This window comes from Myotis nattereri, assembly GCF_964212035.1.
Source record: "Myotis nattereri genome assembly, chromosome: 6".
NCBI classification, from domain to species: Eukaryota; Metazoa; Chordata; class Mammalia; order Chiroptera; family Vespertilionidae; genus Myotis; species Myotis nattereri.
Window position 1 is genome coordinate 15226335 of NC_138081.1, and position 27652 is coordinate 15253986.

A 27652-nucleotide genomic window follows, 5' to 3' on the forward strand; every position below is an offset into this window, starting at 1 on the left:
ACTATCTCCTCCACTGCCCACCCCTCACCAGCCCATCAGAAGATTCTCCCACCTCTTTTTGGATTATTCGGGGGGGGGGGGGGGGAAGGGGGCGGGGTGTCCCACAAGTTCTAGGGATGAATCTGTCCACCATCCCCACAGAGCCAGCTGCTCCCCCAACACACAGACTGAGAAGGGGTAGGCTGGGTCAGGGTGGGGTCATGTCCAGTCACAGCCTCAGACTTCATCCAGTCATCATCCCTTCCCAGGTTTCAGCCCCCACACTGAGCTCAGGGCTCCTTCCTGCCACACTGATTCTTGCCTCAGTAAAGGTCTCCTCATTCTGGAAGCAGGGTTTCCCTTAGCTGCAACACCCCTCCCCAATGCCCCAATGCCCCCAGTCCTGCCCTGCCCCAGACTGCATCCCCACCGAGACTGGTTTAATGTTATTTTTCAGGAGGGCTCCTGGACCTAGGTAAATCAAGTCCCTGCCTTCTATGAGCTCAGAATCCAAAGGAATAAATAATAGGGCATTCAAGGACTGATGCTACAGGGAATTACTGCGAGAACTTTTTACAACCCGCTCTATACGCTTTAATCCCATTAACCTCTTTGAACTTCCCAGGAGCAGGCAAGCCTCCAATAGCCGCTGGAAGGGTCCGTTAGTCATCACACCGCTAGAAAGCGAGGCTCGGATAGGAAGTGATGTGTTTGGTTCTCGCTGGGACAAACCTAGGGACGCTGGGCACGAAAAGAGCTATTGAAAGGCCGGGGACTGTCTGAGCCCTGGGCTCTCACCCACGGCGCCTAGGAGCGTGGCTGGCAGTAGCAACAGCGGCAATAATAATAAAACTTATAAAACGGCTGCTCAGTAGGATCCCAAGCATGACACCCCGGGGGAAGTGACGTGAAAGGAAGCGGAGAGGCGGCGCACCGGCCTTTCCCACCTCTCCTAGGACCAGGAGGCCGCACCCCAGACTTGGCCCAGCGGCTGCCCCCCCTTCTCCCCCACTACACACACACACACACACACACACACACACACACACACACACACACACACACAACCTAGTCCTCCAGCCCCGCCCAGAGCCTCCGTTAGGGGGTGGGAAGAGATGTTGCCATTGGTCGCTGAGGACACCATCCTCTCTCTCATTGGCCCAGACAGAAAAGAGCTCATCCTTCCATTTGCTAGAGGGCGAACCCCGAAAAGCCCATTGGCTGCGCGGTCCGCGGGCCTCGTCGGCTCCGGGGCGGGCCCGGGGGCCAGGGGAGGGTTGGCGTGGGGGCTCGGCGGTGCCCGGGTGCGAGGCACGTGTGCGTCCAGGAAGCATCTGCGGGGAGCTGCCCAGCGCGCACCGCGGGGAGCGCAGCCCTCCGGGTCGGTCCGGCGGGGCCATGGAGCCACTGCCCGAGCCCGCGCCCCGGCCCGGGACCCGCTGGCTGCTGCTGCTGCCGCTGCTGCTGCTGCCGCCGGCCCCGGGGCTGGGCCCGCGCCAGGCCCGCGCCGAGGAGACCGACTGGGTTCGCCTGCCCAGCAAATGCGAGGGTGAGGGGCGGGGCCCGCGGGGCGCCCCGAGGGCGGGGCCCGGCTTGCGGGAACTCGGGGGCGGAAGGTCTTGGCTCCTGAGCGGGACCCCGGGACACAGGGCGGGCGAGAGAGCGCGTCTCGGTGCACCGGGAGCGCACAGACCCGTAAAGACCAACCATTGCCGTCAGGGCAGTAGATGCCTTGATGGATGAAAGCCAGGGTTTGGGGGCCGGGAGAGCCCCAGCTCGTCTCCCAGGGGTGGGGGGAGGCTGGGTGCGGAGGGGAGTCGGGAGAGGCCCCGCATAGGAAGCGAAGAGAAGGTAGGAGTGGCCGGGGAAGAGCGGTAAGGAGAGGCCCACGCAGGAAACCGCAGCGCAGGGCCGGGTTTGAGGAACTGAAAGGATGCGATGGCTGGTCCTGGGGAAGAAGAACCCGACCCTCCTTGTACCCTCACCACAACCCCATCTCTGTGCCTGGCTGCCTCCTCGCCAGCTGTGAGCTCCCTGGGGACAGAGACCTTGTCTCAGATATTTTTGGAATAAATATAAATAAACGGGGCTGTGGGGGGGGGGGTGTGGAGGAAGGAGGAGGGGCTGAGGCTTAAGGGTTCACTTTGAGAGAGTAGAACCTGGGGGGACTTTGTGAGGGAGGAAGGTTTTAGGAATATGGAAAAAGAGAGCATCCCAAAGACCTGGGGGTGCAGGTGTGGACCCAGAGAGAGAGAGAGAGAGAGAGAGAGAGAGGGAAGGAAGAGAAGGAAGAGAAGGGTGCTAGCACATGAAGCAGAGATCCGGCACTGTGAAGGGCCCACCTTTTCTTCCTCCCCTCCATTCTCCTTCCCACCTCCCTAACCCCAGGCCACCCAGGAAGTTGGCTATGAATCTGTTTCGTCCCAATTCACAGCCTACTGCAGGCCAGATGTCCCCTAAGCACTGGGAGGTGGGGGGCCGGAAGGGTTTAGAGCACATAATCCTTCCCTTTGAGGGATGAAAGGTGAGATGCTTCCGAGCTGGGCCGAGGTCACGGGCCGTCGCCCGGGATGCAGTCCAGCCTGTGCCTTCTCCCTCTCTCCCTTGAACAGACAGAGGGCTGCATGCTTTCCATTCCCTCTTCCTCCAGAGCTGACCGGGACCCTTTGGGGGTTTCGCTTCCTCTTCTCTGTTCGCTATTTTATTCTGATACCAAAGAGGCCCGACTGTCTCTCATATTATTCTCAGAAGCTCACATTTCTTTTCCTTAGAGGCATTCACAGACTCAGAGAAGCGTAGGGCTGGCAAGGATCTTTGAGATCATTCTAGTGCAACCTTATTTTGTAGGTAACCGATAAAGATTCCTTGAAAAGATTTTTAGTCACAGGAAGGCTTGGCAAACTCCAACCCTTAGGCTCTTAATAGTGCATTTACTTTTATTTATCATTTTTGTTATTAAATGCTGACCGTGTCTGGCCCACAAAGCCTGCCTCCTGGCTCAGTAGCCTGAGTGGAACAGGCCTTGGCACAGAGAAAGGAGAACTTGCCCAGAAAAAGAGTACGTGCATGCTCACGAGTGTCTGGGGTGGGTGCCGTGAGTCTTCCCGCAAGTCTGGATCCCCAGAGGGGGTCTTGAAGAGGTAAAGTTTGGAAGAGTTGAGAAGCAAGGTTTTGGCCGATGCATACAAGAGAGGTAGGTTGATGGGTTCCATTCTTCTGGGCCTGGAATACTACGTGCTGAGGGCGTGGGAGAAGGGGGCAGAGGAGCCAGAAAAATGATGATCTTGCACAAAGTACAGGGCAGCAGGGGGAAGGGAGCCCAGATGGTCCTGGATGGAGAGCCAGGGAAGTGAGTCGCCCTCAATTCATTGCGGACTCTGAGATCACCAGCTTCTATGTTGGAATTTTCGTGTGTCCCAGTTCTCCAAGCCATCTAGTAATGTACATGTTACAGTTCCACCAAGCAAGCCTCCAGGGGACGCATCTGTTGTGATGGTAATTGGTTCTCTACCCAACTCTACCTCAGTGTTATAACAACGCTGATGGCTTGCTTGTAGCCTTCAGACCCTGTTCTATTCAGAGGCATCAGAAGCTGCTCAACCACAAACAGTCTCCCTCAGCAACACCTATCATGCATCCGACACATACAGAGTCCCAGACTAGAAGAACACAGAACACATCCAGGACACACTCACTCTGGGTACTCCTGTGGTCTGATTAGAGAGACACGTGAAATGACCAAAGGCCCTCAGTGAGAGCATGGATCCTGCACAGTCCTGGGCTGAAACCAAGAGCAGGTGGGGGTTAGCCCTGGCTCTGGTGTGTGTGTGTGTGTGTGTGTGTGTGTGTGTGTGTGTGTGGAGGGGGGGGCGGGGAGGATGGCTAAGTTGGTTGGAGTGTCGTCCGTACACTGAAAGGTGGCGGGTTCGATTCCTAGTCAGGGCACATCCCTAGGTTTGTGGGTTCGATTCCCGGTCAGGGTCAGTATGGGAGACAACCAATGGATGGTTCTCTCCCACATCCATGTTTCTCTCTCTCTCTCTCTCTCTCTCTCTCTCTCTCTCTCTCTCTCTCTCTCTCCCCTTCCTGTCTGGGTGTGAACTAAAAAAAAAGAAAGAAAGAGCAGGTGGGAATCCTACAGAAAAGGATTCCTGGGGGAGGAGACTTATGGTGAAGTTGGAAGAATGGGTAGAAAATCCCCAAGGCCGCTGGAGGGCAATAAGCACTTCCTAAGGCTTAAGGCGCTTCACGCCTCGGTGGTGTCCTTCCGTGTCAGTGAGAATTATTTGTTTATACTTCTTCCTGCTCCATTAGCCTGAGTCCCTGGAAGGGAGAAGAAGCAATAGAAACAAGGCCTCTGGAGAGGCCGAGCAAAGTTAACTTTGCGGGAATAGAGAGCTGGTGTCGCACAACATATGGAATCCAGCGGTAAAACAGCCACAGGAGACATGTAGGGGACAATTGGGGAAATTTGAATATGGACAATGCATTAGATGACCTTGGAATTACTGTCAATTTTCCAAGTAATCAGAATTGTTCTGTGGTTAGGTAGGAGCAGGTCCTCTCTCTCAGGAGATGCCTGATAACATATTTAGGGGTGAGAGATGGTGATGTCTGCAACTTACTTTCAAAATGGCTTAGCAAAAACAATGTATGCAACAAAAACACAATGTATACAGGTGTGGGCACAAGGAGGTTCACAGTTGTGAGCATGCAAAAACAGTTGATTCTTGTATTATTCATTATTGTATTATTGCTGTGACACAACTGTAAACCTACTTCTGCTCACTCCGTACATTGTGGCGATACATTATCACATTGTTTCATGTTATGTGTTGGAGAGAGCCGTTGGTAAATCATGAGCCACTGTTGAATATGAACGGAAGGCTATATGTTCATGGTACTCTTTCGGCTTTTCTATATGTTTGGAAATTTTGAAACTAAAATGATTGTGGGGGGCAGAGGAGCTGGGAGGAATGAAGTCAGTGGGATAAGGGCCAAGAGTGGACACGGGGCAGTGCCAACGCCTTCTCTGCCCCAGCCGGACTCACCCAGGCTGGGAGAGGCATCGACTTGAGTCTTTCTTGCTGGGAGCGGGCTCCCAAAGGACACGCGTACTCAGTCGGCTGTGCTGTGCCTCCCGCTCCCAGTGTGCAAATACGTGGCCGTGGAGCTGAAGTCAGCCTTTGAGGAAACTGGCAGGACCAAGGAGGTCCTTGACACAGGCTACGGCATCCTGGACCGGAAGGCCTCCGGAGTCAAGTACACCAAGTCGTAAGTGAACGGGACCCCTGGGCCGGCCGGCTTTGCTCCCAGGCTTCAGCAGCCTGGAGTTCCCTTCCCCCTTCCAGCCGGGCAGACCCACCAGCGGGAGGCAGCTCTACCTGAGACCTAAATTCGCCCACTGGTCCTACGCCCCAACTAATTGGGTGGCTTTCCTAAATCCCTTAACTGCTCTGGCTTCACATTCCTCATCTGTAAAAGCTAGACTGTCATTCCCAGACTCTTGGATTTCATGGACCAATGCAATTTAAAAAATATTGGTAACACAAGATTACCAACGTTTAATTTTGCCAGGTATAAATATCAAAAACAAACCAAAAAAAAAAAGGCATAAAACTTCCATCAGCTATGATCTTCTTTTCAAAATTAAATATATATTTTTATTGATTTTTTACAGAGAGGAAGGGAGAGGGATAGAGAGTTAGAAACATTGATGAGAGAAACACCGATCAGCTGCCTCCTGCACACCCCCTACTGGGGATGTGCCTGCAACCAAGTTACATGCCCTTGACCGGAATCGAACCTGGGACCCTTCAGTCTGCAGGCCGATGCTCTCTCCACTGAGCCAAACCGGTTAGGGCCTCCTTTCAAATTTAAATATTTTAACATCAAAATGTTATGCATTTTGCTTTATTTAAAAAAACCTACAGCATCGAGCTTTATAAAAAAAAAAAAATTCCTTCCCGTAGAGCTGTTAAAGTTTTGTCTCTCTGGTCTGTGTTCCAGCATTTCAGAGCACCCAGACCAGATGACCTATCTCCCTTCCAGCTCTGACTTCCCGTTGGTGAGATGCGCAGGCGTTGGGGTAGCAGGGCTGCGGGACGGACCACTGACCCACCGGGGCTGGGAGGGGGGCTCAGCCCCCCTCGTGCTGCTGTCTCCACAGGGACTTACGGTTAATCGAAGTCACCGAGACCATTTGCAAGAGGCTCCTGGACTACAGCCTGCACAAGGAGCGGACCGGCAGCAACCGGTTTGCCAAGGTGGGACTGTGCTTGCTTGTTCCCTGCTGGGGTGGGGCCTGCATGTGGCTGAGTGTCTGCTGGGGTGGGTGTGATTTGATGACCCTGCCCTGGAGCTTCCCCCTGTGGCCTCTTCCCATTCTGTGGACTGCTGTTTGCTCTCCTCCTGTCCTGGGTGGCCTGACTTTTCCTGGGCAATAGGCACGTTCATGATGGCGGGCCTGCCCGTCAGGATCCGGCCTCAGTCCAGACTGGCGGAAATGCTCCAGAATGCAGCCCCCGGGGGCCTAAAGCCCTAGTGCAGGGGGAAGTCGGGAAATCAGGGTTCAGAGAAGAGCCCAGAGACTCTTGATTACCCTGGTCCTCCTCTGGGACCACAGGGCACATACCTCAGCCTCCGTCAGGTGCCTCTGTGACATCTAAGGCACTTACTACATCACCAATGCTTCTCCTTGTTGTAAGGAGGTTTTCACAACAAGGCCCACATTTCTTTGTCTACATCTTCAGCGCCTGGCACATTGCTTCACCAAAGTCCCCTCCTAGCAAAGGAGATCAGTGTGAATTTGGCCCTGGCTGGTGTGGCACAGTTGGTGGGGCGTCGTCCCGTCCACCAAAGGGTCTCGGGTTGATTCCCACTCAGGGCACATGCCCAGGTTGCAGGCTCCCTCCCCCGTGGAGGGTATGCAGGAGGCAGCCTATCGATGTTGTGCTCTCACTTCGATGTTTCTCTCCCTTCCTCTCTCAAAATCAATAAACTATTTAACAATAAAATGAAATTTGTATGAATTTTGTACCCTAGTTGAGAATACATTCATGTTTGCTTTAAGAATGTTAAAAGTTATTTTTCATAACAAGAATATTAGAAACAACCATCCATTAGACAGGGCGTGGCTAAATAGATTGATTCAGCGGCCTGTCATACACCTGAAAACAAAGAATGAGGTGGCTCTGCAAGGACTGAGCTAAAACCTCCTCCAGCGTGTGTCACTAAATAAAAGTCAGAATAGTGTGCGAGATATACATTTCTGCTCTGTAAGAAGTGTGGGTGGGCGAGGAGGATGTATTTGTCTGTTTGCATGTGTTTGTGTGCATTATCTCTGGGAAGGTAGTTTGCGGTCTCCGGGGAGAAACCTAGGTAGCTGGCAGAATTGGAACAGAGTCTTTCCTGCCTTGCCCCTGCCCTCTCCCCAGCGAGGAAAGACACAAGCCCTAGGAGGAACCCCCGCAGGGAGCGGGCCTGGGGGTGGGGAGTGCGTGAGCCCAGCCAGAGTGCAGGGGGAGCCAAGGCAAACGGATCCTGGAAAAGGAGTGTCCATTCAGAGGGCCTGAGGGCAACAGCAGACCTGTTGGAAAGGATAAGGCGTGGGGAGGCAGGACAGGGCGTGTGTGGGCGCGTGCATGTGTAGGGGAGAGGAGGGTGCGGTCAAGTGTGAGGAACCTTAGAGGTCTTGGCTCCTCAGAGCTGGTCCTTGGGCCTGCAGCAGCCCTGCTGAGGAGGGCAGGAGGCAGGGAAGGGACCCCCTCTCATGTCCGGTCGCCTCTTCCAGGGCATGTCAGAGACTTTTGAGACGCTACACAACCTGGTACACAAAGGGGTCAAGGTGGTGATGGACATCCCCTACGAGCTGTGGAACGAGACCTCTGCAGAGGTGGCGGACCTCAAGAAGCAGGTAGGCCCTTCGGCCCGCGGCGGCTGCTGCGCCCCCGGGGGCGGGGCGGCTCTGCTGCTGAGGAAGGCCGCCAAGAGCCGAGGGACGTGGGTCCTCTCACCTCTGGCTGCGGTTTGCGCAGGAGAACCCGGCCGCCGCCTGTCTTGTGTGGGCTGAGGCTCCGCTGGGCTCCTCTGAAGGGAGCCAGCGCTGGGGCCTTGCCAACGCAAGGTTGTGATTAACAGTGCGACGTGCTGGTGGAGGAGTTTGAGGAGGTGATCGAGGACTGGTACCGGAACCACCAGGAGCAGGACCTGACGCAGTTCCTCTGCGCCAACCACGTGCTGAAGGGCAAGGACACCAGTGAGTCTGAGGGAGGGCGGAGGCAGGGCGGTTGGCCCTCGATTTCATTGTTTGCTCCCCCTCGGGAGGTAGGCAGGGGGCGGAAAAGAAATAAGAAAGGGAGGGTGTTGTCCTGCCTGGGTGGCTCGGTTGGCTGGGCGTTGTCCCGTACACCGAAATGGTGGGTTCAATTCCCCATCAGGGCACATACCCAGGTTGCAGGTTCAATCCCCGGAGTGAGTATAGGAGGCAGCCAATCGATGTCTCTCTCCCCTTCCTCCCGCGCCCCCCCCCCCTGAAATCAGTTTTAAAAATTAAAACAAATCACTGTCCCCTGGGAGCTTGACGTGACAGGGTGGGTGAGAGGCACCAAGCCAGGTGCAGAACAACACGCAGAGAACTCGGGTGCCCCGGCGGGGCCTGGGCCACAGTGAGGTGGGATAGGGACCTGGGTGTCAGGCAGCCATTCCCGGCGGCTCCCCAAGCAGGGCTCCTCGCCCAGCAAACCAGTCTCTCCTCCTCACCGCAGGTTGCCTAGCAGAGCAGTGGTCTGGCAAGAAGGGGGACACGGCCGCGCTGGGAGGGAAGAAGTCCAAGAAGAAGAGCAGCCGGGCCAAGGCATCCGGTGGCAGCGGCAGCAAACAGAGGAAGGAGCTGGGAGACCCCGGCCCCGAGGAGGACGAGGGCATCCAGCAGGCATCTCCCCTCACACACAGCCCCCCTGATGAGCTTTGAGCCTAACCTGGCAGCCCCTGGACCCAGACTCCTGACGTGGAGGTGGAAGAATCTGGGGCCCGGCTCTGGCAGGCAGATGCAGCTCTCCCGGCCCCGGGTCCTCCCGGCCTCGCTGGGTCCTCTTCCTGTGGGGGAGAGGCACAGCTCTGGGAAGAACTCAGATGGCTTCGTCAGCCCACGTCAGCCCACGCTGGCCTTTTCCCGCTGCCAAGCATTCTCTCCTGGCAAGGCTTCAGGCAGGCCGTGCGGGGTCGGCACTGCCGAGAACTCAGGGCGGCAGGTGTCGCTGGGCCCCAGGACTGGAGCCCTCTGGCCCCTGTGGGGCGGGCACGCCTGCCCCCACCGGAAAGCAAGACTGCAGGCCCCACCCCTCCTTTCTCTCATCCTCCTGTGGACACCTTGTGCTCTGCCTGGCCCTCCCCAGGGTTCACAGAGTAAAAACCTTTTGGCCTTTTTTCTGATTGCTGAGTCACCTTCAGCCCCTCAGAGGGGCCTCGAGCCCCTTGCTGCTCTTCCCTGCCCTGGGGGCTGAGGATGGGGAGGGCCTGGGCTGTTTTGGGGTAAAGGGCAGGCGTGGGGTGAGGCCCAGCACAGTGCCTCGCCCCTCCCTCAGGCCAGGAGGGGCCTCATTTCTGCCCTGAGCACCTGGCTGCCCTCATTCCCACCTCCCTGTGGCCCTGCCTGCTGGTCTTGAACCTTGTTCCCTGATTGATCACTCTTGCTCTAGCTGTTGTCCCTGGAGCCTAAGGGGGAGGACACCCCAGTCCCCCGAGGACAGCTGGTTACACCATGTCCTCTGGGAACAGGGAAGGCTGGCCTGGGGGTGGGGGGGGGGTGGTGGAGGCATTGCCCAGCCTGTCCTGAGGCTGGCCTCTGGGGGGATGGGGTGGAGGCATTGCCCAGCCTGCCCTGAGGGCAGGGATCGGGAGGTGGCAGTAGTGATGACACCGGCACTGCAGAGTGCTTCGCTTTCCCACCTGTGGACTGGGTGCTGTTACCCCATTTTGTAGCCAAGGAAACAGGCTCAGGTCAGGGGACATGCCCCAAGTCCTACTGTTTGGTGTACAGCTGGCACGCAGACCCTGGTTTCCAGACTGCAAGCCCAGCATTGTCTCCACTACCCCACAGCCGCCAGGGCGCCACCCCCAGTGCCTGGCACTGGCAGTGTGATTCACATTGAACTGGTTTGGTTGGGTTTCTTGGCCGTAACCTACCTCCACCAACAAGCCTCTTTTAAAAGGAAAATAGGAAGCAGCTGTTGTTTCTTAGGAGAGAATGGTGGGAGGTCCCACCAGCACTGGGCCCCCACCACGTCCCCTGTGAGCACCCACACGGAGACCCTCACTCCCCTGGCTGGGCCCAGTGGGCAGGAGGGGATGCGCTGCTGAGGTGCCCCAGACTCTTCATCTTCTGGTGAAGAGCTCTGGGGTGAGGGTGCCCTCAGCCTGCGCTCAGCCTCTCCCCCAAGTTGGGGCAGCCAAGGCCATGGAGAGGGGAACAAACTGGGATTTCATTCCCTCTGGTCAGTGAGGCCCTGAAAGATGGTATTTTTGGGTCTGTCCCCCACTGCCCCACCTCCAGGGCTGATCACTGCTCCTGTTAAAAGGGCTGTGGGATTCCGGCATAGACTCAAGTTCTAGCCTCAACTTCGTTCTGCGCACAGGAAATGACGGGTTGGGGTTGGGGTTGGGGACTGGAACGCAGGGCTGGAAAACCATTTGCAAACCCCTGGGCTGTCACTAATCCAAACCCACAACCTTCAGTGCCTGGCTTACGTCTGTCCCCAAAGCTTTATTGATCCTTAGGGTAGGATGAGGCAAAGATGTATCCTCTTATCAGGGTGGTGGCCCAGTGGCCCAATCCCAGGCCAGGCCCGGACCAGAGGGCAGACAGCTGACTACTTTGCTCTTTGACCTGTGGCTGTCCCATGAGAGCCCTCTCCTCCCCCTGCCCCCACAGGGCAGGCATGCTGCACACTCACCAGCACTCCAGCAGACAGCTTCTCCCCAGGCCCAGCCTGGAAAAGGCAGAAGGCTGCCCTGGCCGGGTAGCTCAGATACACCAAGGTTGAGGGTTCAATACCCAGTCAGGGCACATGCCAGAAACAACCAATGAATGCATAAATAAGTGGAACAACAAATTGGTGTTTTCCTCTGACTCTAAAATCTATTTTAAAATGGGGGCGTCAGAAAGTAAGCTCCAGCTTCCCAGGTTGTTTCTCCTCTCCCCACCACATACAAGCCTTTTTGACCTTAAATGTTGCCTCCCATGTTCTCACACCCTTTCCCTCCATTAGTGAAGGGACTGAGTTCAAGTTAGCCTGATTTCAGCCCCTTGTTAGAATAGGGTTTCCTACACTCACCTGGACGGGAAAGTCACCTGAAATGCTTGTTAAACGTACAGATGTCTGGGCCCACTTCCGATTTGCTGGGTTGAAGACCTAGGAGCCTGTGGGCCGAGGCCAGCTAGAACCCACTTCACCAGGAGACTTCCATCATCCAGAATCACAAACGCTGATGGACAAAGCGTGAGGCCGGTTTGTTCCAACTCAATGATTAAAGAACCATAGGCCCAGACAGTCCAGTCTCAGGGGTTGGGCCCCAGAAAATGATAGTAAATATACAAACCCATGCATGGCAGCCCCTTATGGAGCCCTTGTGCAGTGCACAATCCACCCAGGTGTTCACAGCAGCTCTACATCACTTAGTTTGCAAATGCTAACAGAATGCCTCTTACTTTTTTATGTTAGAAAAAGAAAGCACATTTTTCACGACAGAGGCATGAGCCATGTGTAATCGGTTTACGGCAGAGCTCTGTGAGTTAATCCCGGGCAGAGCCAGCTGAATCGCTCCTGAACGTCCCCCGATGGCCTGGTTTGCTGTAGTAAGGAGTTTCACTGTATTAATAAAAGTAGCCACTTTCTGTGCGTGCTTGTGGCAAGCACACAGCTCTGCATGCTTCACTTAACTCATTTAATAAAGCTGTGGTCACAAGGCCACACATTTTTTAAACCATTGAAGTAAATTATACATACAGAAAAGTGCACATAAGTGTATACACCTCAGTGAATTTTTAAAAACACCACCCAAGTCGCCATTATTACCATAACCCCAGAAACATCATTCCCCCCCCCACACACACACACACACACACACCACAAAAAGAACAAGGATTTTTGTCTATTTTGTTCCCTGTTGTATCCCAATACTTAGTACAGTGCCTGGCACAGAGTAGATGCTTAATAAATATCTGTTAAATGAAGTGTAGAAAGGTGACGTAATTTGCCCACGTCACACATTTAGTAAGTGGCCCAACCAGGGTGAGCCGAGGCGGGATGGCGTCAGTGTCCTGGGCACAGCCATTGCACCATAGCCCCTGCAGCTAAAGCTTGTTGGCACAGCATCCTCCCCTTACATAGATTTCTTCTAAAAGGCAGACCCGCTGCTCTCGGCTAGGCTGTTTGTGTCTTCAGATTTTAATGTTGGGAATGCAAGGCCAGGTTAACCTGCAAGCCTTTCTCTCATCGAAGTTTATATTTGTGTGTAGCTTAAAGCCAGTTTGATCCTTAAGCTGCCCCCCAGGGCTGGCTTTCCTCTTTACAATTTGAGAGGAATCCAGTTTTATTCATTCTTTCTCTAAAATTGCACCCTCCGTCTTTAAGGCTGTACAGGCCAACAGAACTTAAAATTCCATAAATGATTGTGATTGTAGATAGGGAGGTGTTGCTGCAGAGTAGAAGCAGGCTGACTCCACCACCAGTTTCGGAAGAGGACATCTGTCACTACCCTCCGTGCGCAAATATAAGGTTTAGTACATCCTGATACGCCAAGGTTGCAGATTCAATCCCTGGTCAGGGCACATACAAGACCAACCAATGAATGCATAAACAAGTGGAACAAATAGATGGGTGTTTTTTTTCCTCTCTCTCTAAAAATAAATTAAAAACAAGTAACAAAACAGATGTTATTTTGTTAGGAATTACTTACCAAAGTGGTCTTGGCATTTTACTGTCCAATTCATCGAGATGTGATGGCAGGTGCTGTCACCTGTTTCATGAGTGATGCTTAGCCTGTGACCAAAGTTCAAATAGTGGGTCATTTTCATGTGGAAAAACAGCTGAGAGAGAGCAGATGGGCATATACCTATGAGATATTACTGAGATTAGCACACCTTAAAACTGCTTTTAACAAAGCGTGAAATGGTCAAAGAGAACCTCTCGTCATATACATTAATGGAATTCTCAGATGCACAAAGCTTTATAGAATGTAGACACCACTAATCAGTGTACAATCCAATGATACAGGGACCAACTTTACACTCACTTAACAAAACTTTATTAAAGCAGAGTCTTATTTGGTATATTGAAAAGTCCAAAAAAGGATCCTGCAATGAATCTGCTAGCAGAGTCCATGGGGGTGAGTGGCTTCCTGCCCCTCCCACAGGATCCCAGTGTTCAAGCTGGGCAGGCAGTCAGCAGAAAAGTTCTTTTCAGCAGCTTGGTCTGGAGTTCCGAGTCCATCCTCTGAAAAATGAATTTCTACCAGTTGTGAATTAAAAACAGCCAGATGTCTTCCACTTGTAGTTATAATTCACTATTCTAGGATTTTAATGTGTCCTCAACTAGGAATTGACTTGAATTATGTCCAATGGCAGCAACAGTCCCAAAATAAAGTCTTTCTGTGTGTGTTCCTTTTATTGGTTCCAGACAATTCTGTAGTGGGAAGGGATGGAGCCAACAGGGGTGGGTGGGTTCCCTCACATGCCCAAAACATGGCTAACATCTCAAGGTCTGTCCAAGAGACCATGCATTCCTCCAGAGATGTCACAGTCTTAAACTTGGTACCAGGTGGGAAATAGCATGAGCTTTGGACCTAGAGGTCCGACCGGAAGGGCTAGTGGTTGGGGACAGGAGAGAAACTGAGTCCCTCAGCTGAAACCCTGGCTGGTCCCACCGGCCTCCAAGACATTAATTTTTGTCCGGTTGTGCTCTGGTTGATGACAAGGCCTCCTGCCCCAAACACGGGCTGGAGCTGGACATATGACCCTTGTCCTGGAAAAGGGCCTCAGTTGCTGCTGCTGCTGCTGTCCTCACTATCCGAATACGCACCCAGCTGGCTCAGAGAGGAGCTGCCGGGCGTCCTGGGTGCAGGGTCTGCGGCTTTCCCGTTCTTCACAGCGCCCAGTGTGGGTGCCGGCTGGCCCTGTGGGGTGCTGCGATCCAGGGCTGTTTTCTTCACCACCACGAGGCCTGAGAGCTGGGGCTTGCTGCCAAGGGTGCCCACACTCCGCTCCCAGCTCTCCATCTTCTTCTTCGCCTTCGGGCCTTCGTCCAGGATGGCTGTGGGGTTGGGGCTGGGGTTGGGCAGGGCGGCCGGCTGGGGCGGGGCAGGAGCAGCATCCTCTTCCGAATCGGAGTCCTCCAGCAGTCTTCGTTTCCTGGCTTCTTCCACCAAGGCTGCCGTCTCCCTCTCATCCTCCTCCTGCTCCTGCTTCAGTCGCTCCTCCTCGGACAGGCGGTGCTGCCGCAGCATGGCCTCGAAGTCCACGTGGGCCTGCCGCTGGTTCAGGTCCTTGAGCTCCTGCAGATTCTCCAGCACCTCCATCTCCAGCTTGGAGTCCTTGGTTCGGTTCTCCAGCACCTTCATGGGATTGTTCAGCTCCTCGTCCTCCCGCTCCTTCTGCACTCGCTTCTCCTCCTCCTCCAGGAGCTTCTCGGCCTGGAAGTTGCGCGTGGCTCCGTGCTCCATCGTGTAGTCGGTGTTTTCGGGGTCTGTCTTGAAGGTGATCTCTGCCAGGCAGCGCGTGCACTTGATGTAGAAACGGAAGATGGGCAGACCCAGGTAGACCTCGTTCTGCACCGTCTCCTTGCGCGCGTTGAACTTCTTACCCTTGTAGATGTATTCTCCGCACGTCTTACACCTCATATTGAAGGGGGCCATCAACCGCACCACGTACTGCCGATCTTTGGGGAGCTTGAGCTTCGGGATCTTTGACGGGTCAAAGTCGGGGGGATAATACTTGTTTAAAACTTTTCGCTCCGACATTTTCGCCTCTTATTCTTCTCACTAGCACGGGAGAACTGTTTAGGATCGGTGTTTACCGAACTTCCGCTACACTTCCGTCGACGTCACTCTTTCTGCCTCTATGATTGGCTGCAGCATTCGCATCTTGCCTTTTTCATTGGCTCCAACCCCCGTCTGTCAGGATCCGAATCCTTCTGTCTATTTTCCCGAGTTGCAACCTCCGTAGCGCGCAACAAAGGTTCCGGCGGTGGTCTGGACTCAGGGAAGTTACGAGGAGGCACTGCGCTAGTTAAAATGTTGGCGCGATGGGAAGTAGCTGGTTGCGGCTCTCCCTGTGCTTCATTCTTTTATTCACCAAACACAGCGCTCGGTGTTGAGTGCTTACCCCGTGTGCTGGCCTCTGGCAGCCCACACGTTCCATGTCCCAGCGCCCACGTGGGCACTGGGGGCAGTTCCCACGGGCTACACAGGTGGCCACAAAGGAGCACCCAGGACACCCCGCCCCAAGTTTAGCTTGAGTCCCAGGCCGACGCGAAGACAGGCTTCCAAACCTACCTCCCCCGACACTCACACTGGCTGCCGAATGTCCCCCACTGCCCTCCTGCGTTTTCCCTTCTAAGAGAACGTCTCACCCCATTCTTCCCCCGGCCGCCTCCCTTCCCATCCCCCCCCCCCCCCCAAATTGTGGTAAATTGGTTTTTAACATTGTGTAAGTTTCACATGTGTAACTTTATAGTTCAACATGGGTATGTACTACAACTTGATCACCACCAAAAGTTTAGTTTCCATCCATCACCACAAAATTGACACACACACCCCCCCCCCCCCACCACCACCCATTTCAGCCAGCCCTCACCAACCCCATTTTCCTCTGGTAACCACCAATCTGTTTTCCATATCTATGAGTTGGTTTTGTTTGTCCTTTTTTAAAAAATATATTTCACATATGAGTGAAATCGTGTTATTTTTCTTTGTCTGACTTATTTCACTTAACATAATATCCTCAAGGCCCATCCATGTAGTCCCAAATGGCAAGATTCAACTCTTTTAAGTTTTTTGTGGCTGACGAGTATTCCACTGTGTACATATGTCACATCTTCTTTATCCATTCATCTGACAATAGACACTTAGGTTGTTTCCATACCTTGGATATTGTAAATAGGGCTGCAGTGGTCCCTATTTACAGAGGGACCATATATCTTTTTAATACATGTTTTTGTTTTCTTTGAATAAATACCCAGAAGTGGAATAGCTGCATCATAGAGTACAGAGTTGTGGTGGAGGTGTTTTTTAAACATGAAGAATTTTAGATCCTAGCCGGTTTTGCTCAGTGGATAGAGCGTCGACCTGTGGACTAAAGGGTCCCAGGTTTGATTCCAGCCAAGGGCACATGCCCAGGTTGTGGGCTTGATCCCGCCCGCCCTCCCCACCCCTCGCAGTGGGGGATGTGCAGGAGGCAGCCGATCAATGATTCTCATCATTGATGTTTCTATCTCTCTAGCTCTCTCCCTTCCTCTCTGAAATCAATAAATATATATTTTTAAAAAATAATTTTAGTCTTTTCAGCCAATTCCAAATAATAAACATTGCATATGTAAAATATTACCTGTTTTTAAAAATTTGTTTGAGAGAGAGAAAGAGAGAGGAAGGGCGAGAGAAGGAGAGAAACATCGATTTGTTGCTCCACTTACTTATGCATTCATTGGTTGAATCTTGTATGTACCCTGACCAGGGATCAAACCTGCAACCTTGACTTATTGGGCCGATGCTCTAGTCAACTGAATTACCCAGTCAGAGCTTAAAATAATTTTTGTTAAGTCAAAATAAATTTATATTCTGTGACATTTTGTTCCATGCTGCAGGACCTCAGATTTGGGTTACCTAAAATTCACAAAGACTAACCAAGGGGGGGGGGGGGGCCCTAACCTTAACCCTAACCCTAACCCTAACCCTAACCCTAACCCATGGTCAGAGGACATGGACAATTTAAAGATAAAGGACTGCAATTATTTGGTACATTTTGTAGTAATTAAAGAAGATTAAAAACAATCAGATATGATTTTCTACCTAATGGAATATTTTTATTTTTTTTCTACCTAACGGAATATTAAAGAATAACATCTTCATGTAAAGAGCTGAAACAAATATTTGTTTTGGGCACAGTATCAATTAATAGAAAAATTCTGCCCTAACCAGTTTGGATCAGTGGATAGAGCGTCGGCCTGTGGACTGAAGGATCCCAGGTTCGATTCCGGTCAAGGACATGTACCTTGGTTGTGGGCACATCCCTAGTAGGAGGTGTGCAGAAGGCAGCTGATCGATGTTTCTCTCTCATCGATGTTTCTAACTCTCTGTCCCTCTCCCTTCCTCTCTGTAAAAAATCAATAAAATATACTTTTGAAAAATACAAACAGCATATTTCACAGAGCTAGAATAAATACTCCAAAAATTTATATGAAATAAAAAAAGACCTGAGCTCAAGCTGGTTTGACTTAGTGGATAGAGCATCAGCCTGCAGACTGAAGGGTCCCAGGTTTGATTCCTGTCAAGGGCACGTACCTCGGTTGCAGGCTCCTCCTCGCCCCGGGCCCTGGTCAGGGCACGTGCAGGAGGCAACCAATTGATGTGTTTCTCACGTTGATGTTTCTCTCTGTCTTTCCCTCTCTCTTCCACTCTCTCTAAAAATCAATGGAAAAATCTTGTAGGTGAGGATTTAAAAAAATATAAAATAAAATTTTTAAAAAAAGACCTTGAATAGGTGCAGCAATTTTGAGAAAAACAAAATTGGAGGAATCATAATACCAGATTTCAAGTTACACTACAAAGCCACCATAATCAAAACAGCCTGGTATTGGCACAAGAACAGGCATATAGATCAATAGAACAGAAAGAGAACCCAGAAATTGACCCAAGCCATTCTGCTCAATTAATATTTGACAAAGGAGACAAGAGCATACAATGGAGTCAAGAGAGCCTCTTCAATAAGTGGTGTTGCCTAATGGAAATGTAGAAGAGTCCTAATCAATTGGTATAATTTCACAAGCCAAAATGGTACTCCTTGGAGAGTCAAAGATATTCTGCTTGTAAGTCTAAACTAGAGGGCTTTTCCTTCATATTCGCTTCTAATTCTTTGTAGTGCTTTGAATTGTTTATTTTACTAGAAATGCAATGAAGTATTGTTTATTCCACTGAAGTGACTTGAAATGACCTCCTGTGCTTTGGGTGCACGTTGATGGTGAAAAAAAACCACAAAATAAAACAAAACACAGAGTTTGCCACACCAGTGTGTGCATTATAGGCCACTGGGTATTGAACTCCGGGAAGTTTGCAGAGTTCCTCCGGTCAGCTGCTGTACCCCTGTGCCTTACAGGCCCTTTGTGGGCTCGCCTTATGATCTGCAGGAAAGACTGGGCGGAGGGGAAGCGGCCAGGTCCCGGTGAGCCTATGCAAACGCAACGGTTCCGAGGCACAGTGCAAGCAAGCATGTGTTCTGCACGTCAGAGCCCGGGTCTGCACTATGAGCAGTTTCCGCATTGTCCAGTTCCTGCCATCTTCCAGACTTACAATCCGCTCTAGATACTTAGTTTGAACCCCTAGGTTGTGAAATGTATTCGTTTCCTGCCATCATTACTGTAAAATCTTCTTGTTCATGAACAATGGATTTGTCCTCTAATTTTTTTTTAATTGTTGAAGGTTGTCTTTGAGTGTAAGATCTACCTTACCAGAAAAGGAGACTTTGTAATGTTAAAAAAAAAAGTCCTCATTCAATAAAAGTTGAAAAAAAATAAATGGTGTTGGTAAAATTGGACAGATACATGCAAAAAAAATGAAACTAGACCACCAACTTACACCATACACAAGAATAAACTCAAAATGAATAAAAGATTTAAATGTAAGTCATGAAAATGTAAAAATTCTAGAAGAACCATAGCCACCAAAATCTCAGACATCCCTCATAGCAATATGTTTATGGGTACATCTGCTAGGGCAAAGAAAACTACGGAGAATATAAACACATGGGACTACATCAAAATAAAAAGCTTCTGCGCACAGCAAAGGAACCATCAACAAAACAAAAAGATCGCCCACTGCATGGGAGAACATATTGGGCAATGATACATCTGATAAAGGGTTAATATCCAATATACATAAGGAACTCAGACAACTTAACAAAAGGGAAGACAAACAATGCAATTAAAAAATGGACAAAGGACCTAGATACCTCCAAAGAGGACATACAGAAGGCCAAGAGACATATGAAAAAATGTTCAAAGTCACTAATCATCCAAGAGATGCAAATCAAAATGACAATGAGGTACCATCTCACGCCTGTCAGAATGGCTTCCATCAACAAATCATCAAAGGACAAATGCTGGTGAGAATGTGGAGAAAAGGGAACCCTAGTACACTGCTGATGGGAATGCAGACTGGTGCAGCCATTATTAAGAACAGTATGGAGTTTCCTCAAAAAACTAAATATGGAACTGCCATTTGACCCAGTGATCCCACTTCTAGGAATATAGCCTGAGAAATCGGAAACACCAATCAGAAAGAAGGTATACACCCCTATGTTTATAATACAATAGCTAAGATCTGGAAACAGCCCAAGTGCCCATCAGTAGATGAGTAGATAAAAAAGCTGTGGTACACTTATACCATGGAATACTATGCAGCAGTAAAAAAAAAAAAAAGAATCTCTAACCCTTTGAGACAGCATGGAGGGACCTAGAGAGTATCATGCTAAGTGAAATAAATCAGTCAGAGAAAGACAAGTATCACATGATCACACAGGGCAGTCCCAGGGAAGGCAAGCAGCGAGTCTGGGAGGACATAACCTTTACTGGGTAGGATAATCTCCTTCAGTCACTTCCTTGTAGCCTATCAGTAGAGCAGTGACCTCGGAATAGCCCTGGTAATGGAACACAGAGATTAACCTAGACAAGATTAAAATCAACGGAACTAGATAGAGACAGGATTTTTGGCAAAGGTCAGATAAGAAACAAGGAACTGAAAAACGTTACCCAAAACATACCATGATGTGATTATAGAGGCATGCTTATAGGATCAAATGGTATAAATATAGATGTAACAGGACAATAAAGAGAGAACCTGGCTATGATGATCAACTGAACGCTGCCTCCGTATCATTCCTTTTTCACCGACTCCGTCCACACCTTTGGGAACCCCTGGACCTGCTGGGGCTGGACCCCAACACCTACCCGTGCATAAATTCATGCACCGCGCCTCTAGTTTGATTATACTCATTCACATGTTCATCTCTTGAAAAACTGTGGGAGCATTTTATTTATATTTGTTAAAATATTGATGTTTAAGATTTTTGAGAAATATACATTTTTATTTGAATAAAAACCAAATACTTAAATAAAATTCCTTATCAGTATGGAGAGTATGGCCTTTAGCCTAAAGGTTGCAACCAATGACAGAAATGCTATCCATTCAGAGGTGTGCATTACACCTAAAATTCAAACGACTTTATATATATATATATATATATATATATATATATATATATATATATATCCTATATAATAAAAGCCAAGTGGCCAAAAGGACCAGAGACCAGAACGACACGGCCCTTCACCCCAGCGGGCAGCCCCCCAGTGAGCGGATAGGGACGATCAGGCAGGCAGGCGAGCAGTTAGGGGTGATCAGGGAGGCAGGCAGAGTAGTTAGGGGCAATCAGGCAGGCAGAGTGCTTAGGGGCAGTCAGGCAGGCAGGCAAGTGGTTAGGGTCAATTAGGCAAGCAGGCAGAGGTGGTTAGGGACAATCGGGCAGGCAAGCGAGTGGTTAGGGGTGATCAGGCAGGCAGGGGTGGTTAGGGGTGATCAGGCAGGCAAGTGAGCAGTTAGGGGCCAGTGTCCCGGATTGCAAGAGTGATGTCTGGCAGTTGGACATCCCCTGAAGGGTCCTGGATTTTGAGAGGGTGCAGACCAGGTTGAGGGCCTCCCCCTCTGCCCCCCTCCCCACCCCTCTCCCCTGGTACATGAATTTCATGCACCGGGCCTCTAGTATATATATATTTAATTTTAGAGAGAAAGAGAGAGGGAGAGAGAGATAGAAACATCAATGATGAGAGAGAACCATTGATCAGCTGCTTCCACACTGGGGATTAAGCCCACAATCCGGGCATATGCCCTGACCAGGAATCAAACCATGACCTCTTGGTTCACAGGTCAACGCTCAACCACTGAGCTATGCTGGCTGGGCCAAATAACTTTATTTTAAAACAGGAAATGGAAAAAATAGTTTCTGGACAAGAAAAAAATTTTTGTGGGTACAGTATGGGTAATCATGTTACACCAAATCAAAAACAAGACACTTAAATAGTTGTTCTACGTAATTTTTTTCCTTTTTGTTTCAAGGTAATTTTATCAAAGAGCTTCAGAGTCTAATCTCTGTATGGCAATTTCTAAATGAAAGGGTGGGCAAAGATGTCTAAATTTACAAGTCAATGCTCTTCCCCAAGTCTTCACTATTATATATAAAAATATTAGGAAAAGAACATATTCAACATCACAGTAGTATTTGTCCTTAAGTGTGTCGAAACAAGAGTCTGGTAAACCTATGGACATGATTATCCTGGTCTTTCAAAGCTGGCATTCCCCAACAGCATTTGGAGCCCTGAGGGAAGCCCAGGCTTACATCAGATCCATTCAGAGATGGGTCAAAGGCCAAAGTAAATGGAAAAGAAAGCAATAGTAAGGGGGGGAAGATAAACTGTCCTAGGCCACATAACTTTTCAAATATGTTATATCCAGTCAATCCATTTATAAATAATGACAAAAATATTATTTTCCTACCATTTTGGTTGTTATTCTAATTGAACATCATTCTTCATTTTTCCCCCAAATTTCTTAAGTGCATTTTAGCACTCCAATGTGCAAAAGTAAGTAATTTATTAAGTCTATTTTTCCCTAAAATTGTATTTCTTATGGCCAAATTAAGTTAACAGATATCACTCCCAACTCATCAATTTATAGCCAAACAATGTATTCCTTTCCTCCTGGTTTGGGGTAAAATAGTATCAAGTTTATTTTAAGTAACGAATGCATCTTTCTTTTTTAAAAAAAGAACGGTTAAAAACAAACAAACAAACAAACAAAAAACCCAGAATGCATTTTCCTACCCGAGGAAGGAACTAATTTCCTTGGAATGGCCTCATACTTAGAAATTAATAAATAAAGAGATAAATATACAAGGAGATAAGGAGATAAATAAATAATCTAAATAAATGAATATAAAAAGCCACCCCCTAGACAGGTGGTTATATACACAGATCGCTGCCCACAACTGAGAGGACAATTCCTTTCACCTGAGTTTTTCTCAAAGTCTGGGGGAGATGGAGTAGATTTCCCCTGGAATATTCTGACAAAAGAAAAGCGAGTTTTCTTGCAGCTCCCCAGGACAGCGCCTGTGCAAGCTGTTGCCGAAGACCTGCCTGTAGGGTCAGCATAAGCACAAGGCTCCATTACTTGGGCACAGACAGGCCCATTCGAGGCAACCTGTGTACTAAAGTGAAGAAGGATTACATGGGTCCTGGCTGGTAGCTCAGTTGGTTAGAGCATTGTCCTAGGTCAGAGCGTATACAAGAACCAACCAATGAATGTACAAATAAGTGGAACAACACATCGATGTTTACCTCTCTCTCTCAAATCAATTTTTAAAAAATGATAACATGATCTTTGGGGTTCCTCCAGCTCCCAGATTCTATAGACAATAAAGGATGAGGGTCGCCGAAACCGGTTTGGCTCAGTGGATAGAGCGTCGGCCTGCGGACTGAAGGGTCCCAGGTTCGATTCCAGCCAAGGGCACATACCTTGGTTGTAGGCTTGAACCCCGTCCCTGGTTGGGGTATGTGTGGGAGGCAACCAATTGATGTGTCTCTCTCACATGGATGTTTCTCTTTCTGTGTCTCTCCCCTCCCTCCCACTCCTCTAAAAATCAATGGGAAAATATCCGTGGGTGAGGATTCTAACAACAACAACAAGGATGAGGGGGGAAGAGGCTCCTTGGTTCTAAAGTCTGTATGTCTGTACCTCACCCTCCTGCAGCCAGGAGAGCAGACAGGTGGGGGGGGGAGGGGGGCTGTTCTTGCTGCGCTGGGCTTTGCTGGGTGGAATCATCTTCCTGAATCCCTCCCAGTCCAGAGTCTCGTCCTGGGTTAAGACCTGCTTTGGGAGGAAGGATGGGTGTATACACTAACCAAACCGAGACCCACCTATGAGTGACAGTGAGCAAGATCTAGCAAGAGTACAAGCACTCTCACCCTGACCCTGGGCTTCCCACCCTGTGGGCATCGCCATGGAAGGCAGGTGGTTTTTAGAAGCTGGCGTGTTTGTCGAGGACTTCTAAGGACCACACTCCCCAAGCGGCTCAGGGAAAAGCTTGCTGCATCACCTACAGGACCGAGGAGCACCTGCCTCCAGGTGGGGGGGCTGATCCCTGGTTCAGAACTGCACCTGGACTTGGGGGGCCAGACCAGCACTCTCCCCAGAGACTCCCATTCCTCCCTTCCCCGGCTGACCAGGCCCTCCGTCAGTCAGCGGGCCACTCCTTTAGATGTGCTAATGCCTTCATTCACCAAGGATGGCCCAGCCCTGGGCGCTGAGCTCTGCGTGGACCCGCCTGAAGCTCCCAGGACCAGCGTGGGCACCGGCTGGCGCTGAAGAAAAGTCATTCCTATCTTTCCGGTTTGGGGTGGGGGTGAAGTGGGCACTCTCACTGCTCCCCCCTCTCCTGGCCCCTCCCGGTCCTCCTGCCGGCTGGGCACGGGGCTAGCGGAGTCCTTTCCCGCCCAGAGGGGTTGCCCAGAGGCCTGGATGCCCAGGCGGGCGAGAAGGGTGCGCCCAGGATTTTGAGGCGGGGCCCTCCCCGCGGGTGCTGGGCCGCGACCCAGCAGGGGCGTGTCCCCACGCTCACCTGCCATTGGGCAGGTGGGACCGCCGGGCCTCCCGCACGGGCCGGACTATAAATGCGGGGCCGCTTGCCGCAGAGCCAGGTGCGTGGCAGGATGGTGGACAGCGTGTACCGGACCCGCTCGCTGGGGGTGGCGGCGGAGGGGCTCCCGGACCAGTACGCAGATGGAGAGGCGGCGCGCGTGTGGCAGCTCTACATCGGCGACACCCGCAGCCGCACGGCCGAGTACAAGGCCTGGCTGCTCGGGCTGCTGCGCCAGCACGGCTGCCAGCGGGTGCTCGACGTGGCCTGCGGCACCGGGTGAGCCTGGCGGGCACGGGGTCCGGGGGAGCGGGGCGCCGCACGGCCGGACCTGGCCTGGCAGCTCGGCGCAGCTGCCGCCGCCGGGGCCGGGAACCGCGTCCGTCCCGCCGGCCAACAGGCAGGCCCAGCGCGCGGGCGAGGCCGGCGGGGTGAGGGCGCCGAGAGCGGCGGAGAGGGAGGGTGGGCACAGCGGGCGGGGAAGGCTGCGCGCCCCGCTGCGCCAGGGCTGGGCTTTGGGCCAGGGCGATCGGATCCTGCTCCCGCGTAATTCCTCGGGTGATGGCAATTGTTGACAATGAACGTTTGCTCAGCATGCGTCCGTGCCAAGACCTGTGCCAGGAGCTTTTGAAACATGTTTTGAAAATCCTCACAAAACCCGAGGAGGTGAGTGCGCGGTGGTATCCCATTTGCAGCTCCGGGAATTCGGCCTCGGCGAGGGCAAGGTCCCCCAGCTGGCGGAGAGGAGAACAGACCAGGGCGGCTAGTGTCTGGCCTGTGCTCTTCTGGGCACACGCTTCTTAGCTTCCAGGAGCCTCCGTTTGCCCGGCTCTCAGATGGGGCACCTCCTCTTTTGTTTTTTCAATCCTCCCCCTCGAGGGTACATTGATTTTTAGAGAGAGGAAGAGAGAGGGAAAGAGAGAGAAATATCGATGTGAGAGAAACACATCGATTGGTTGCCTCCTGCACAGCCGGGGCTGGGCTGGGCAGGAGCCTGCAATCCAGGTATGTGCCCTTGACCGGAATCGAAGGCCAAGGCTCTACCCACTGGGCAAACCCAGCTCAGGTGGATTGCTATGAGTTTTAATGCACATTTATAGAATATCTGGCTCTGAATAGATGCTAAAAACCAAACGCAGTGTTGCTGCCTGGCGATAAGAAATACATTTACCAGGTCATTTGATGTCAGCGGAGTGGGCCTAGGGAGAGGAAGTGGAGGAATGGAGTGCGAGGGGCCTCCTCGCCTTCCCAGGCCCCCTGATTGCCCCTCTCTGCCTCTCACCCCCGTCCTTCCCAGGGTGGACTCCATCATGCTGGTGGAAGAGGGCTTCAGCGTGACCAGTGTGGACGCCAGTGACAAGATGCTGAAGTATGCGCTTAAGGAGCGCTGGAACCGGCGGCATGAGCCCGCCTTCGACAAGTGGGGTATGCGGTCCAGCCAGGCAGGCCCTCCCAGCCCAACCACCAAGGACGCTGCTCTCTCTGCCCTGGGCTCCTGGGCAGGGACCCAGCAAAATCACTGTCATTTCCCTTAAAAGGGAGGCTTAGGTGCCAGAATGAGATATCAGGAATGAGGAGCTAGTTTTTAATTATATTTATTTATTTTATATATAATTGATTTCAGAGAGGGAGAGGGAGAGATTGAAACATCAATGATGAGATAGAATCATGGATTGGCTACCTCCTGCACGCCCCCTACTGGGGATCGAGCCCACAACCCCAGCATGTGTCCTGACAGGGAATCGAACGGCGACATCCTGGTTCACAGCTCCATGCTCAAATCACTGAGCCACACCAGCCGGGCTTAGTTATATTTTTAATGTCTTTCCCTCCCCCCCAATAAAAGCCCATAAGCACAGTCCTCCTTTTGAACCATGGCTTCCTCCTCTCTTGACCCCTCCTCCCTTTCACCCTCCATGTCCATAATGATCCCCTCCCTGCGGAGTCCCTGTGTGTCTCTTGAGGGGAAACCGAGGCAGAGCTGCACTTGGTGGAGATGGGTACTGGTGGTACCAGGGTGCCCACCTGATCTCCCCTTCCTGGCCCCCAGTCATTGAGGAAGCCAACTGGATGACTCTGGACAAAGATGTGCCCCAGCCACCAGAGGGCGGCTTCGATGCTGTCATCTGCCTTGGAAACAGTTTTGCTCACTTGCCCGACTGCAAAGGTGAGAGAGGGTGTGGCCTTGGCATGGCCCTTGCTTTGAGCTCTACCCCCTTTCCACAGCCCTGGGCACCTGCTCTCCTGCCAGAGCAGCTATGCTTTCCGCCCCTCTCTGCCTTGGCACTGGCATCCTTGGGTAGTAGAAAGATGGAGGGGAGACTGGTGCTGGGGGCCCTGAGTAGACACAGCCTCTCGCCCCTGCCGGGAGCTCAGGGGACCAGAGTGAGCACCGTCTGGCGCTGAAGAACATTGCGAACATGGTGCGGCCAGGGGGCTTGCTGGTCATCGATCATCGTAACTACGACCACATCCTCAGCACAGGCTGCGCACCCCCAGGAAAGAACATCTACTATAAGGTGGGCCCCCGCGGGAGGGCCCAGAGCGGGAGGCGGGGTCCTGGGGTCCAGGCCCCACAGCGGCTGCAGAGGTAATGCGGCCTGCGCCACCGCTTACAGAGCGACTTGACCAAGGACATCACGACCTCAGTGCTGACAGTGAACAACAAGGCCCACATGGTGACCCTGGACTACACGGTGCAGGTGCCGGGGGCCGGCCAGGACGGCTCCCTTGGCCTGAGGTATCCCCTTAGCTAGGTGGGGGATGAGTGTGGGGGCGGTGCTGAGGCCACCAGGCCTCACGGTTGGTGGGGTCTCTGTTGCAGTAAGTTTCGGCTCTCCTACTACCCTCACTGTCTAACGTCCTTCACCGAGTTGCTCCGAGCAGCCTTTGGGGGCAAGTGCCAGCACAGCATCCTGGGTGACTTCAAGCCTTACAAGCCAGGCCAGGCCTACATTCCCTGCTATTTCATCCATGTGCTCAAGAGGACGGGCTGAGCGTGGCCTCAGCTCCCACAACCCTCTGCCCGGGCGTTGCCAGGCTGGGTCTGGGGAGCCCCATGCCAGCAGCTCCACATGAAGATCCTGGCGGTGTGGGGAGGGGCCGATTGCAGCTGGGGTGCAGGGATCTGGGTTCAGCCCAATGTGAAGGTGAACAATACAGTCTGTGCCTTTTTCAGTTCCAGCATGACTTGTGTTTATGTCGGAAGGATCAGGCTCCTGTGGAGCCCACCCTGCCCTCCCCTGGGCTTACTCTGTCTCGCTCTTCCCCACACCACCACGCCACCACACCAACCACCACGCCTCCACACCAACCACACCACGCCACCACGCCAACCACCACGCCACCACGCCAACCACCACGCCACCACGCCAACCACCACGCCACCACACCAACCACACCACGCCACCATGCCAACCACACCACGCCACCATGCCAACCACCACGCCACCACGCCAACCACCACGCCTCCACACCAACCACACCACGCCACCACGCCAACCACCACGCCACCACGCCAACCACCACGCCACCACGCCAACCACCACGCCTCCACACCAACCACCACGCCTCCACACCAACCACACCACGCCACCACGCCAACCACCACGCCACCACGCCAACCACCACGCCACCACGCCAACCACCACGCCTCCACGCCAACCACCACGCCACCACACCAACCACACCACGCCACCACGCCAACCACACCACGCCACC

At 52.0% G+C, this 27652-nt stretch overlaps 3 protein-coding genes across 7 annotated transcripts; 2 read left to right on the forward strand and 1 right to left on the reverse strand.

Moving 5' to 3' along the window:
- The first annotated feature begins 1248 nt into the window (after positions 1 to 1248).
- On the forward strand, positions 1249 to 9406 carry CNPY3 (canopy FGF signaling regulator 3). 5 transcript variants are annotated; one of them, XM_081094187.1, is made up of 7 exons: positions 1249 to 1528; positions 5130 to 5253; positions 5989 to 6046; positions 6123 to 6245; positions 7772 to 7894; positions 8119 to 8236; positions 8745 to 9406. In XM_081094187.1, exons 1-7 carry the CDS (start codon positions 1378 to 1380, stop codon positions 8948 to 8950), a joined length of 903 nt encoding a protein of 300 aa, XP_080950313.1. In that variant the 5' UTR covers positions 1249 to 1377; the 3' UTR covers positions 8951 to 9406. The 5 variants fall into 5 exon arrangements, with proteins under 5 accessions (XP_080950313.1, XP_080950309.1, XP_080950312.1 ...); XM_081094186.1 differs by lacking the exon at positions 1249 to 1528 and adding an exon at positions 2992 to 3172 and having other exon boundaries at positions 5021 to 5253; positions 6149 to 6245; XM_081094183.1 differs by lacking the exon at positions 5989 to 6046 and having other exon boundaries at positions 6149 to 6245.
- Positions 9407 to 13181: 3775 nt separating this feature from the next.
- On the reverse strand, positions 13182 to 15067 carry YJU2 (YJU2 splicing factor homolog). Its single transcript, XM_081094181.1, has one exon. The coding sequence runs from the start codon at positions 14992 to 14994 to the stop codon at positions 14014 to 14016; it is 981 nt and encodes a 326-aa protein (XP_080950307.1). The 5' UTR covers positions 14995 to 15067; the 3' UTR covers positions 13182 to 14013.
- Positions 15068 to 23948: 8881 nt separating this feature from the next.
- GNMT (glycine N-methyltransferase) lies at positions 23949 to 27115 on the forward strand. The gene is made up of 6 exons (XM_081094182.1): positions 23949 to 24211; positions 25230 to 25357; positions 25983 to 26099; positions 26309 to 26451; positions 26551 to 26672; positions 26757 to 27115. Exons 1-6 carry the CDS (start codon positions 23967 to 23969, stop codon positions 26926 to 26928), a joined length of 927 nt encoding a protein of 308 aa, XP_080950308.1. The 5' UTR covers positions 23949 to 23966; the 3' UTR covers positions 26929 to 27115.
- The last annotated feature ends 537 nt before the right edge of the window (positions 27116 to 27652 follow it).

What these genes read in the sequence shown, in the direction of transcription:
- CNPY3 (XM_081094187.1), top strand. Translation starts at nt 1,378, where the DNA reads ATGGAGCCACTGCCCGAGCCCGCGCCCCGGCCCGGGACCCGCTGGCTG. An exon ending in GGAGTCAAGTACACCAAGTC is followed by an intron (nt 5,254 to 5,988) that starts GTAAGTGAACGG and finishes TCTGTGTTCCAG; the next exon opens with CATTTCAGAGCACCCAGACC. An exon ending in TGGCGGACCTCAAGAAGCAG is followed by an intron (nt 7,895 to 8,118) that starts GTAGGCCCTTCG and finishes TGTGATTAACAG; the next exon opens with TGCGACGTGCTGGTGGAGGA.
- YJU2 (XM_081094181.1), bottom strand. Translation starts at nt 14,994, where the DNA reads ATGTCGGAGCGAAAAGTTTTAAACAAGTATTATCCCCCCGACTTTGAC.
- GNMT (XM_081094182.1), top strand. Translation starts at nt 23,967, where the DNA reads ATGCGGGGCCGCTTGCCGCAGAGCCAGGTGCGTGGCAGGATGGTGGAC. An exon ending in GACGTGGCCTGCGGCACCGG is followed by an intron (nt 24,212 to 25,229) that starts GTGAGCCTGGCG and finishes CGTCCTTCCCAG; the next exon opens with GGTGGACTCCATCATGCTGG. An exon ending in GCCCGCCTTCGACAAGTGGG is followed by an intron (nt 25,358 to 25,982) that starts GTATGCGGTCCA and finishes CCTGGCCCCCAG; the next exon opens with TCATTGAGGAAGCCAACTGG.